Source organism: Dunckerocampus dactyliophorus, chromosome 13, assembly GCF_027744805.1.
Source record: "Dunckerocampus dactyliophorus isolate RoL2022-P2 chromosome 13, RoL_Ddac_1.1, whole genome shotgun sequence".
Classification (NCBI taxonomy): Eukaryota; Metazoa; Chordata; class Actinopteri; order Syngnathiformes; family Syngnathidae; genus Dunckerocampus; species Dunckerocampus dactyliophorus.
The window spans coordinates 10,437,817-10,451,379 of record NC_072831.1 but is presented as its reverse complement, the minus strand read 5'-3'; the positions used below and the strand labels follow the sequence as shown (position 1 = coordinate 10,451,379).

The window sequence follows — 13,563 nt, the reverse complement described above, 5'->3', positions numbered from 1 at the left end:
ACTGCCCAACATAACTCTCGATCAGTGATGTGCGGACGTGGAATCGAGGTAGCATGCGAAGAGGTCAAGCATTGTCAAGCATCTCTGTGGAGGAAACTCAGAACTTGGTGATGTCCATGGGCTTCATCAGCAATGAGTTGCATTCATGAATGATTTCTTGCCTCATTCAATGAAATGTAACTTTTTATTTATTCACTACAGAAAACAATACATATTCACACAGTTGGATGTTTTACTAAAACAAATATTTCACTGAAACAATTTACTTACAAAAGCCATCCGGTTATTCAGCTGATCAACATAAAGGTGTGACATATGATAAAAATGTTTTGGCATTTCATAGCACTTCCTGGCCAATGAAAGTGTTAGTGATATATATATAATACATACATACATATATATATATGTACACACACACACACACACACGCACAAAACAGTAGTTATGGAGCATGTTGGATACTGGAAAGACAGCAAAAAAAGCGTTTATAGCTAATAAATGTTAGCAGATATCAGTAAAAAAAAACAAATTAAAATACATTAAATATATTTTCAGGTATTTAAATATTTGTACAGTTCACAAGAAAAGAAGAAGCAGAAATCAAAGTGACAAATTGAAATTCATAGATTTAGATGCTAGTTCTCACTTTCTATTTCTTTTGGTGTAGTGTTAAATGATGTTAACTATATGTGATGAGAAGTTGCTCAGATTTTGGGGCCTTTGCAATGTAACCAAGGTGCATTCTGACTATTTGGCACCACAAACAATAAGGGTTGGACTAAATTAAATCAATGAATTTGCAGGTTACAGGTCCACCACACACACTCTGCGAGAGCAACCTTTGACCTCTTGAAAAATGATGAATAGCTACAATGCCTACAAATAAAGTGTTTGCGTGCTTGTCAACTGCTTGTCGACCTTGTCTGTGAGGAGTTTCCTGTGAAATTGTTAGCATCTACAATGAAAAGGAAGCATTTACAATGACCTCCATGACACTGTCGTGTATGGAGCAGCCCACAACCAGGCAGCATCAAACCACCGTGACTACACACTAAGACCACACGCTCGACAGGCAGGTGAGGACACATCTGAAAACACCCATCAGGAAGCAAAAACGCTTTACAAAAATAAAGTCAGCCCAGCAGCCATGGGCTCAACATACAGTAGAAATAGCTGGCCTTATAAAAATATAGTGATTTATTTTTTCTGAACAGTTCTGGTCGTGTTTGCCAGGTACTGATGATGAGGATGTTTGTGAGGGTGGGCGGAGGGAGGGAAGCCTCACTGTGACAAATGTGTCCCTCTCAGTGCCGGCTGCCATGACCTTGAGCTGCCCCTAGTGGATGTTGAGGTTCCTGAAGTAGTCAAAGGTGGCGCCCAGAGCCCAACTCGTCTCCACGTTGTTCACCTTTTTTGCCAGCTGTTGGCAAAGACGGGTAAGAACATCTATGAAAATTCAGCTCTTTTGTGCATCATTTGGCCTACATTCATGTGACACACCTGCAGCACAGTGCTGTCCTTGAAGCCAAAGCCCTCCTTAAGCAGACAGGTGATGTACGTCATGTCCATGCACAGGAAGGGGCTGATGGCACGGTATTTGGTCATTTTGTTGCACACTGCAAACACATAAAGCAACAGGTGTCAGATTCAGGGTCGCAACATGGAGCCAATCCCAGCTCTGTGTACACCCCGGACTGGTTGCAAACAACCGTTCACACTCACATTCATAATTTTACAATTTAAAGTCTCCAATTAGGGCCGCAGTCACAGTCTGGAGATCGGGAACATCTGGGTTCGAATCTCCGTTGGGCATTTCTGTGTGGAGTTTGCATGTTCTCCCCGTGCATGTGTGGGTCTCCTCCCACATTCCAAAAACATGCATGTTAGGTTAATTGGTGACTCTAAATTGTCCATAGGTATGAATGTGAGTGTGAATGGTTGTTTGTCTATATGTGCCCTGCGATTGGCTGGCGACCAGTCCAGGTTGTACTCCACCTCTCGCCCGAAGTCAGCTGGGATAGGCTCCATCATACCCCCGCGACCCTAATGAGGAGAAGCGGTATAGAAAATGGATGGATGGATGGAGTCTCCAATTAACCTAACATGCATGTTTTTGGGATGCGGGAGGAATCCAAGCATGGGGAGAACAACGAGATTGAAACCCAGGACGACCTGGCCGTGAGGCAGGTGTGCTAACCAAATGAGAGTTCTTCAGCTGTCATGTTGAATAGAATACATATTTCTATTGGATTTTTGGTTTCAATGTTAATTTATTTGCTAATTTTAATCATCATTATATTTTTTATAAATAAAAAAGAAAATATACAGTATATATATATTTTTTTACTTTAATAATATTATTACTTGCTACACTTTTTACAATAACTCAGCTATGTTCAGCACAATAATATCATTAAACTCAGTGGTTCTCAATTATTTTCTGTCATGCCCCCCTAGGGGACAGAATCTTTTTCAGTCTTAGATATATTTTAGAAATGATGTGTGCATGTGAGGGAGAAATGCACATTTTCATGCAGGGGGTGCAGCCTCTAAAATTGATATGTGTGCATATGGAGCGATGTAGGGTAGCAAGTGAATCTGCATGAAATCTGGTTTCAAGTTCTCGGTTATACGCTAATATGACAATTTATTCCTGATAAAATGTCCGGTTAAGTTTCCAAATTTTCAGACTTGCTGAAGCTGCAAAAATATGTTCAACCCTCGCCTTCTCCTCGCTGTGCTACGTGATTAAACGATGACCCCCGTTTGTTTTGTTTGGCGTCATAATAAACACAAAGGTGCGAGTTGAAGAGCTGAGGGTCGACGCAAGGCTGAGAGTGGGCAGTGTTGGTGTGTGGCTGTCAGGTGCCCTCCTGCCGGGGGCCACGCAGACATCATCAGCCCAGCGTGAGCCACGCCGCTCGCGACACAGACAGCCTTTACGTAACACACTTGCTGTGAAGGCTGTGTTCTGGTTGCACATACCTCACGTTCTGCAGGAATGTTTTAAATTGTTTTACCCTACAATGAAGCACATTTCTGTCTTATTTTAGCAAATAATTGGTTTTGATTTTGCAGCAATAAATTCAGTCTGACAGGATGTAAAGCGGTGCATACAATACATTGTGCATGAGGTTGAGAGATTTATGTTCATATTTGTCGTCATGCTGATGCTTTTGTGTTCTTACCCTCTTTGGCTCGCTTCTTAAAATCCCTGACTTCAATCGCACCACCTCGGCTGCCATCTGTGAGGCCAAAGCAAATGTGCACTTGGATCAAAAGACGATAATAATTAAGATAATGGAATGTGACTCTTTCAGTGTGTGCTAACTCACCAATGAGACCCGACTCCACAGCTCTGTCAAAGTAGTATGAGAAAGCGTAGAAGATGCTGCTGCCTTTCACCTCGTACGGCTGATGCACAATCCCCTTGATGACTTTCATCACCTCATAGTAGCACAGCTTGTAGCCTGCATAGCCTGGCGACAGCATGTGGTCATGTCAACAATTGCGTGCAATGGAGGAACAGAAGGAATGCAATGAAAGAGCTTGCAGAGTTCATTCAGGTCATCCAGGGGTACAAAGTTGGGGATCCACCACAATACACATGACGGGAAGCCCCGAAGTGTCACACAGCACCACGAGTACGCTTGCCTCAATTGTGTCTCTATGACCATGTGCTGTCAACAGCGGCAGTTAACGCTGCCATGACGGGCTGTCTATTTTTACCACATAATTGTGAGCGGACCAGCTCAAGCCGCTCCTTACACTCACACGCACAAAACGTCTCAACTCAGGGACGGGCCTTTTGACTGTGGTATGGGAGTAACGGCTTTATTTGTGTAGGTAGCTGAGTTTTTTCTTTGCATTTTAAATACAAGGTAGAAGACGCAACATGTGTTTGGCACCAAGGTTACACAGCGGGTGTAAAGTTCTCAAGTGGGAGGTGATGCATAGAGAAGGATGAAAACTCACCATCTGGAACACCGCTGACTTTGTAAGTGGTTCCACCAAATGTCACATCTTCGCTGAACTTCTTCGGCAGGCAGGAGCTAGTGAAAATTTTCCAATCCAGACCTAAAAAGAGTAAACTTTGTATTAAAATAGCCAACGTTGTAATATTTTCAATAAAGGTTTGTAGCTACACTACCATCAGCTCCCAGTGCTCCAAGAGTTGCCAGCCGAGCTGCGTACAGTCCATTGCCAAGGTAGCTATGTGGTCAACACATCGTGGTAAAGTTTTAACAATCACTTTAATTTGCAAACACAGAATGAAAGACAGTAACACTCATAAGCTCCTCACACTGTTGAATGAAAAAGTGTGTTGACATCAAGTACCTGTGTGTGTAGAGTTGATATGTGCTGTTGAACAGGTCGAATCTGGCAATGTAGCTTTGGGGAGCAGACTGAATGGTTTTCTGTTGGACAACCAACACCTTACAGAGATGCACTTTCTCTGATAACACTGATTATGTTCTGATTATTTGATTATTTTTCACCTTAGACTTTGGAAGGAAGGTGATCTGTGTAGATCCTCCACCCAAGTCCAGGATGCCCACTGTCCTCTTTGTGTTTGAATACAAGTGGCCTACAGTTTCGGGTAAAGAAAACAAATCTCAAATGAATGGAGACAATAAGGCGCCATCCTCAACATGTCAACAAATCATGATATTTAACTTTCTATATTTACTACAACTTCTTAGATTCATATTTACAGGTAATGACCAATAATAAATCCCTCTTTGTTTTAGAGATCAGAGTTGTTTTTCGACATAAATGAAATGCTGCCTCAGTTGTGCAGAAAAAAAAGTGACAACTCATGGCTTGTTTTTGCAGAGCTGGCGAACCGAGACAGGAGACAAGCGTCTTTCACTGCCCGGGCTGATGTGTACACTCGAGGCTCAGATATGAGCCATGTGACCACTAACACCAACATAGCAAAACACAAGCAATGTCTTACCTGTAAGGAAGTTCACCGTGACCCATGCCAGGACTCCTGGAACAGCACAAAGGTGCAAGTATCTGCATTAGTTGTGATGACAACGCTGCTACATTTAGCAGTACAATGAATAAACAAAGACTTTGGCGAAACAAGAAACACAATTAGAGCAATTTTGTTGGTATGTATCAATAATAACATACCTTCATTAGTCCCATTCATGATGGTGACACTGTTGTGTGGCACAAAGAAGGGTGACTCTTGAAAAACATTTTGCACCTGCAAGAAAAATAACACCTGTTCATCATTGTTGCTCAAACAATGTAGCAGTTTCTGTAACTCTACAAAACCTTTAAGAGTACCACACAAGTCAGCTGCAACACTAGCAGATTTAATACTTCAAATGACAAATATGGTTACTCCACACAACACCACAACAGCTGTTTTTTGCGACATCACAGCCTCCGAACGGGCAGAGTTGTTCCTTTTTTTCTTTTTTTTTCCAGTGACACTTGTAAGCACTTAGTGGTTTCTCATCCCGCTCCCTGGTGGGGCGGCTTGTGCTTGTGCCAGAGTGTCTGAGGGCAGTGGGAGAAGGCAACTCACCTCCTTCAGAAGAGCACTGGCCTTGTCTTCGGGCAGCAGCCGCAGACCCGCTGTGGCCTTCAGGACCACCGGGGTTCTCCTCCAGTCTTCCTCTGGCACTGTCCTCTTGGCTATCTTCAGCAACTGACGCACCGTGTTGCCGCCCTGAGGAGGAGATGGACAGACATTATAGTAACATGTGTGTCCAGAACAAGGTCAAATCTAGAATATTCTGTCATCATAGCTGGGTTGCTAAAAACAGCACTCCTTTGTAATTATTGGTTGCATGTGAACCCAACCCAAAGAAAATCCCAAAGGATTTGATAATATACAGTTACACACATTTAATGAGATCCAATACAACATCTGCCTTTACACAAAGATAATAAAGTTCACTTTGATTGACAATTTAACAATATGTTAATATTGTGGCGCCGTAGAGCTGCACTGGTGTTCCTAATATTTTGGTTGTATTCTTAAGCATCATGAAAGTGAAAATATTAGACGTGGCTCTCAATATGAAGCAGTGTAGTTCTACACCACAATAATTAACATATTACATCAAAACTGAGCTTCATCACTGGTGTCAAGACAGAGGTAGCTCATCATTAGAGTGTGTCATTGAGTGCATATCAGAAGTGTCCAAGTGCCACTTGCATCCTGCGGCACATTTTAGGAATAAAATTAAACAAGATAAGCAGCAAAAATGAAAAATATTGGGCAAAAAGGTGCAATCTAAAAAGAAAAGGCTGAAGTGTTGATACTAATAACTAATAATTTAGACTTTTTTTCCAAATGAAAAAAATGTACACCAATATCAAAGTGCCCCCGCCAGCATCCTTTGATTTTTCAGTATGCGGCCCTGGGTGGAAAAAGTCTGGACACCCCTGTTATATATGATAATATAAAGAACACATGGAATGGTGCAAGAAGGAACACATGCATACCTCGTGAGGGTTGTCTTTATAAGCAGAAAGTCCAGGTTTCACGGCATGGTACATTTCATTGTCCAGAACTGGCAGCTCAACTATAAGAAAACAAATGAATGAAATTAACATCAGAGAAACAATAATGGCGATTAATTTTAAGTATATAACACTCATAATGACTTATACAGCTTCTGATCACTTTCACTACATCCACCTCAAGGCTCATTACAAAGTCAACCGCAGCTACTTTTAGCAGTGGTCGGGTTGGATGAGCTAACAGTGGGAACAGAAGTAAAACAGAAGAGGTGTGTGGTGGAGGTACCTGGGTCTTTCTGGATGAATTTATAGATGTGGATCCTGGTGCCGGTGCTGCCCGCGTCAAACATGACGCCATAGAAGACCCGGCTCATGTTGACTGGAGAGGGGGCTTCCGGTGCCGACCTGTGGTAAGACTCGGGCGCGGGATGCACGACTTCTGGCACCGGGTGGAAAGCCTCCGGTATAGTCTGGATGTTCAGAGGTGAAGGGTGGATGACTTCAGGGATGACGGGATGACGCGGCACGCCGGGATGAGGCGCTCGGGGCGCCGGGTTGTAGACCTCCGGGAGGTGGTTTTCCGTGTTGGCGGATGGCTCCCGGAAGCGGATAAAGTGAGGGAAGTACCGGTGGGGCCGGTAGTAGGTCGCCTCGGTTAGGAGGCTTCCCGCCAGAAGCCCCAGAAAGAGCGAGAGAAGATGGCTCGGTGCGGCCATGGCGTGGAGATGAGGAGAAGTGGAGGATGCTGCACAAAGTGAGTCTTCAGCAGAGTGGATGCACACTCAGGACTGTCCTCTCATGTCTTTACACTATATAAAGACATATGGGCTTGGCGAGGGGCCACACCGAGACCAGCCATCCTCCAATCCTGTGTCGGTCCATCCCCACTTCATCCAGAGTCCCCCCTCTTGGAAACTCAGTTGAAGATTACCTGCCTCCCTTGCTTTTTTTCTTATTGAGAAGAAGGAGGAGGAGGATGGTTATTTCTGGCTCTGTTTTCCCTCCTCATCTTTCCTGGATGTGGAGGTCCCCCTTCTAGGAAAGGAGTGAGGGGAGGGGGGGGGCTGAAGGAGTCCAAATGAATGGGAACAAATCCAGAGATGTAGAAACACACTTTATGGTTGTGTTTAAAATTTAAGGAAAGTTGCCTCTTGAATTACTTGAAGTGCACACAATTGGCTTTTAATTTAAGAAGGATGCTTTGGGTGTATAGCTGAAGTGTTCTGGTTGTGAAGGCAAACAAACAAAAATGCTAATATATGGACGTTCTAATGATTACTTTAAGAGTCTTTGTTTGGGGTGATATTGCTACTGTCATCGTAATGAAAATTTCTATTTGGCAATAGATACTCATGAGTACATATAGCATACAGCATACAGTATTGTGGTTTTGTGTAGTGGCTCATATAAAACGCATTTTCAAAACCCCTTTTAAACTCTCTTTCATAGTTGTGCAGTAATCACCACATTAAATGCCTTACCAACCCTAAAATATGCAAATGTGATCTGCGTTCCAGCTGGCACAAAAGTTAAACGAATGTTAGAATCTCACTCCCACTCATCTGTGTTGGCCACATGCTTTTTTTTTTTTTTTTTACTCGGGCAATATATTTGGTCAGCAAGGAACATTGCAAGAGAGACTGCATGAAAAACCCGAGTGTATTTAGGTGGGTGTTTGGCAGGCTGTTCCAAACCATCAGCAAGGGCTTCTTCCTGTCATGTTCGGGATGCAGACGATGCATCAAACACATCCCACAATAGTTGGGCACAGAGGAACAACAAGCCTGAGACCTCATTTGAACTTGATTTTTTCTTCTGTACTGCTGTATATCAGCACGGAGACAGCATCTTAACAAGAGCCACTGGAGGTCAAAGCAATGGAAGCATCCTTGCATCGTGACCCTATCCCAACCTCGGACCTAACAAGTGGTTTACTCTTTCACCTCATGTGGCGGGTGACTTGAGGGAGAAAGTGAGCAGTGAGCCAGACCATGCAGGAGGGTAATGGGAGGGCAGAGCTCCTACAGAAGGGTACAAGAGAATGCAGGAAGTCCATAGAGAGGACAATATGCGGGGAGGGGAGGGGCTTGGCATCAGAGTTCCTCCATCATGCCTTTCCCTTCCCAGGACACTCAACTGTGCACAGCACGGTTCCAACGCTGTAATTTGAACTAAAAATATTGGACTCTCTTTCCTCCTTCCTTTTCTCTAAATACTGTGGCTACTTTTTTCAATCCAGTGGTTCACCACAGTGGTCGTTCACCGCTATCAAAGTGTACATGTGCAGGACCACTCAATGATGTATGCCCGTGGACCCTTATTTCACTGTGATCTTGGCACCAATACCCCATTTATGCATGCAATCATATATGTAACAGTACATATGTCTCATGAGTTTGTTCAATTGTAAAAAAAATAAAGCAACTGAAGCCATCGTGCATACACATTTATATTTTCACAAATATAATATTAGGCCTACATTTAAGGTCAAAACAATGTTTAGAAGCATATAGGATTGCGACATGTTCCATTAACACAAACTAGAAGTCATCTCCAAACCTCTCTATTCCCAAAAATATGATGTTACAACCGCAACGTCGTCTGACACAGTCCCCATACATATTGAAATACAACATCTACGCTGTGATTGTGGCTAACATGTAACATGATCACTCAAGAACAAATTACAAGGATGAGAATATCTTTTTGGTACGCAGCACTTTGCTGTCTGCGATCTCGATGATCTGCTTGCTTCACTGAACACAGTAGAAGACCATGCCAAGTTTTATTTGTTGTCCAGACAGTCATGTTTTCAATGATTGGGGGTTCCATGACAGCTTCTTCCGTGAACCTTCTTAGTTCCTTTTGGGTGGGGCTAGTTTTCAAGTGATCCAGATGAGTGGGAACTCAGACTGACAATCGCTATCAAGTTTAAAGGGAAAACGTTTTTGTAGGTTTTTTTATTTAATGTGCTTCGGCTTTCAAAACAATTCCCACAGAAAAGGGAACTGTTGTGTACAATAAAGTTATCACTGGTATTAATGTGGCTGAGCAGTTTGCTCCTTAGCGGTTTTACACCATTGGTTCTGTTGCTGCCGTAGTGCAATGTACTCATTAATAAAGACCATGTGATCATGTTTTCCTTTCCACCTTCTCGTACATTTCAAATCAGTATTAAAGTAAAAAAAAAAAAAAAAAGTTGTTATATACAGTGAAGCTTTGGTTTTTGTCATTAATATGTTCCAAAAGGTCCAACAAAGAATGAAACGTACAAAAAACAAATACATTTTTCCCATGAAAAAATAATGTAAATCCAATTCATCCAATCCAGACACCCAAAAATAACAATACATTTTATAGAGAATAATTATAGTTTTACATGCAGAAAACAAAGTGATATACATATACATGATGAATGAAATGGATAAAGGAACACTTAACATCACTTTTACCTTTACTGAAGACTGATGAATGAGTGGAGGCAGAGGGAGAGGGGGATGGAAGAGCCACGCAGACGCTGTTTTACTCTAGTCCGTTACTAACTTAACTTTCTCACTGTGGTCTTGCATGACACAAAATCTGGAACGTGTGAGGCAAAAATGCCAAAGACAAAGCAAAACACAACCACACCTGTGTATCTTGCTCAACTGAGATGTCACCAGATTTGCAGATCGGCATGACCTCATTCATTTTGCGCCCCTTTCCCCAAGAACTGTGAATGAACTCTTCAATTTTAGAACTCTTCGACGGTTTCACTGTCGTGCGTTCAGCAAAGTCGTCAAAAATATAGCTTGCTTTGCTGCAATATGGTCGAATGTTTCACAGTTCAGACATTTGATGCAAGGAATGTAGTCATAGAATGTATACTGTACATTGTTTACATAGCGGCAATCCACTTAAGGGAAATTGGTGCTGCTTCCTTGAATCATAGTGTGTTTTAACAACACACACCGACATTGGTGTTTCAATTATAAAGTCATGTAATAGTGCCGCCCGCCCTTCCAAATAAAATGTCATATGAGGGCAGATTTACACCAGTAATTTTAGAAATGTGAGACTACGGGCTGTAAATCATGTTAGGATGCCTTGTAAAAGTGCACCACTATGGCATGACACAGCACATTAGCAACAGCGTTTTAGAGGAGAAGTAGTTTCAATACCAGGGTTGGTATTTTGCTTCAAGTTAAGTGAAACCGTAAAGCACAAGAAGGGACCTCAGCTTTGTAATCTACACAGTGCAATATATCATTAATATGCTGCAAGGTTGGCCTCAGGAATGCCATGTTTGTGGGTGTCCTGCCCCTAAAGGTCCACTGAAGAGGCCTAAACCTTGTCATTACAATTCCAATGATAATGACAGATTTGAAAAGCTCAGGGTTATTTCAGTTTTCTCTCCTCACTGTCATAGTAATTACCTTTAAATTTAGTCTTCAAACTCTGTTCGCCATGCTGGAGCACAGTACAACGCTATATGATCCACTTTACTGTAGCTACGCCCAGCGTTTTTGCAATATCTTGTGTACAGCTTGGTTTGATGAACAACTTATGGACCACATTGAAGACTGTCTGAATGAGACAACAGAGAGAATGAGTAGCTTTTAATTATGAGTTCGGCCTTTTGTTTCCACAAACTGCAGTTCTGTAGCAGAGGCCTTCCCATAACTTAGAAAAAAGAAAAATAGACAATAAGAACATACAGTAGACGTTGTCAATGTCGAAAACAGGAGGCATTTGCAAAAAGATAACCACAGAAAGTACGTGAGTGATTAAAAACAATGGTGAAACTTGAAAAAGAATGCAATATATTTTGCCAAGCTTGTTACAATACGAAAAAAAGTAGCACAAGAATACAGCTAACACTAACATTCCACTTTGCAGCTTGCTTCTCAAACTCAACTGACTACTAGGAGTAGAAGACGTAATAGAATCTGAGTGAGTCAGTCCGGAGTCACGTTTCAACCAAGTGACTAACTTGACAACAAACACCACTAGAAGCTGTAACAAACTTCAGCTATGGTAGGCCATAAGTGACAAAACACACTGTATAGCACAAATAGTTGCAAAAGAGACAGTCAGAAGCATTTCGGCTTGCTAAAGGGAAGTTGCTCTTTATTTTGGCAAGCAGTAGCCCATACGGAACTCACAATGACCTTGTCAAACAAATCGGAAGTGGCAGGAGGTCCTTACTCAACACAACAGTCTGACTCACTGTGTCATAAAAGAAGTAATGCTATAATCATCACTAGGGGTGTCACATGATCTCGTCACACAAGATCTTGCGAGATTAAAAGGTGACTAGATTTCTCATTCAGAAAAAACAGGCTCGTGGGCACTAGGCCTGGGACAATAATAAATTAATCAATTAATCACACAATAAATGAAAATGACCTCGCTAACTTTGCCAGCCACAATGTATTGTCATGTGCATGCGTGTCTGTTTAACTCGTCTCCCGCCACCAAACAGGCAGGAAAAGGATTCACTCTGTGCATTGGTTTCAGCACCTTGGCGCCTTTGTTCCATAGACCAACGGCATGAACAAATTGAGCCCTTTTGTCAGTCATAGTCTCTTTGTCTCGGTGGGTTTAGGCGGGGCCAGTAGCATACACATGCAGAAAAGTGTAATGTAGTAGAAATTAAATGAGTATATTGCAATATATTGTCATTTAAAAATATTTTTTCATTGTAATTTTCTTAAAAGTAATGTTAAAATCTTGTCTCGTTCTCGTAGACCCAATCTTGTGTATTGTCTCGTGAACTGAGTGTCTCGTGACAACCCCTAACCATCACACAGCAATTTAACATGCAACAAGTAGGTAACTACTACTACTAGTGGAGGATACTAAACAAAAACTATGTTAACTCCAAATATGTACTTTGAGCAACTGTTTACAAAAAGGTGCTGAAGGCATGTTGGGAGCCGGCAGCCTGAGTGTTTCCACTTTGTGGCACTTATTTTGAAAAAAATAAGCATCTTGTGTTGTCATTTTTGTGCTTGCACCATTATTGTAGTTAGAGTTCAGTGCTGACTATTGCTTGCCAAAATAAAACGCCTCTGACCATCTCCCCAGGGTACACAGGCCATACTTACTGTAAATGTTAATGTCAAGTACGTAGGGGGTCAGAAAATATGGGCCATGAGCTTCACACCGCTGTTCTAAAGGGTCTATGGGAATGCTATTATTGTTGTACTAATAAAATAAACTAAATTGGCAGAAAAAAATCTGTAAGTACTGCATGCGTGTCCAGCGTTACTGCTGACTGGTACTGTATATTAGGGAGAAATGATGCCATACTGAGCCAGGAGTTGACCGTTGGTAGCAACCTCTGACACAAGTTTTATTACAGCCTCGACATTCATCATTAAAGCTAAGGCAATGATTAAAAAGTATTAGATTGTTTGAAAATATCCATATTACAGTGGCTCAGACAACACTTCTACGGCCATTACAAATGCTAAAATGTTACTTAAAATTGCTTGTACAGTAAATAAAGGATTTATGATGAAGTTTGACCCTGGAAGTGAATAATTACAATTTTCTTATTCCCTGTGGGAAAAATCGCTTTCTGCGACCAAAATGATCTCTATACATTTTGCACTATTAACAGGAATTAACTTAAATTCCACTTGTATGGTTGTTAACAATATTTATTTATTACTCACAAACATTGGCTGTACAGTTAGTAAAGGTTTCATGATGGTGACAGTTCGAGAGCGGAACACAGTAATTCAAATTTCATTACTTTTTATGGAGCTCATTCTTTATTGAGCTGCGGCACGCTTTAAGAACAGAAAAACTGGGAGGGGGTGAAAGAGCAAAAGGGCACAATGTAAAGAGAAAATGCTGAAATGTTGATACTTTAAATATATATATCTAAATATATATATATATATATAGCTTTATTTAGCCTTTTACAAAATTACCGACATCAGTGGTTCTCAATTATTTTCTGTCCCAGGGGACAGAAATGTTTTCACGCCCTCCCGATTTGAAATACTATTGAGAAACCGATAATATCTATTGATTTACCTGGAACAGAAACCAGGAAAATGCAAAATGGAGAGCAGTGATGCA

General features: G+C 41.7%; 1 protein-coding gene across 1 annotated transcript; it reads right to left on the bottom strand.

Moving 5' to 3' along the window:
* Positions 1-284: 284 nt before the first annotated feature.
* Positions 285-7,312, bottom strand: entpd5a (ectonucleoside triphosphate diphosphohydrolase 5a). Its single transcript, XM_054796506.1, is given in 14 exon segments — positions 285-1,420; positions 1,501-1,616; positions 3,189-3,245; positions 3,336-3,479; positions 3,976-4,077; positions 4,151-4,212; positions 4,339-4,418; positions 4,500-4,588; positions 4,961-4,996; positions 5,143-5,218; positions 5,546-5,689; positions 6,472-6,551; positions 6,776-7,246; positions 7,249-7,312. Coding segments are annotated over 14 exon segments (1,605 nt in total). The 3' UTR covers positions 285-1,336.
* Between the last annotated feature and the right edge of the window lie 6,251 nt (positions 7,313-13,563).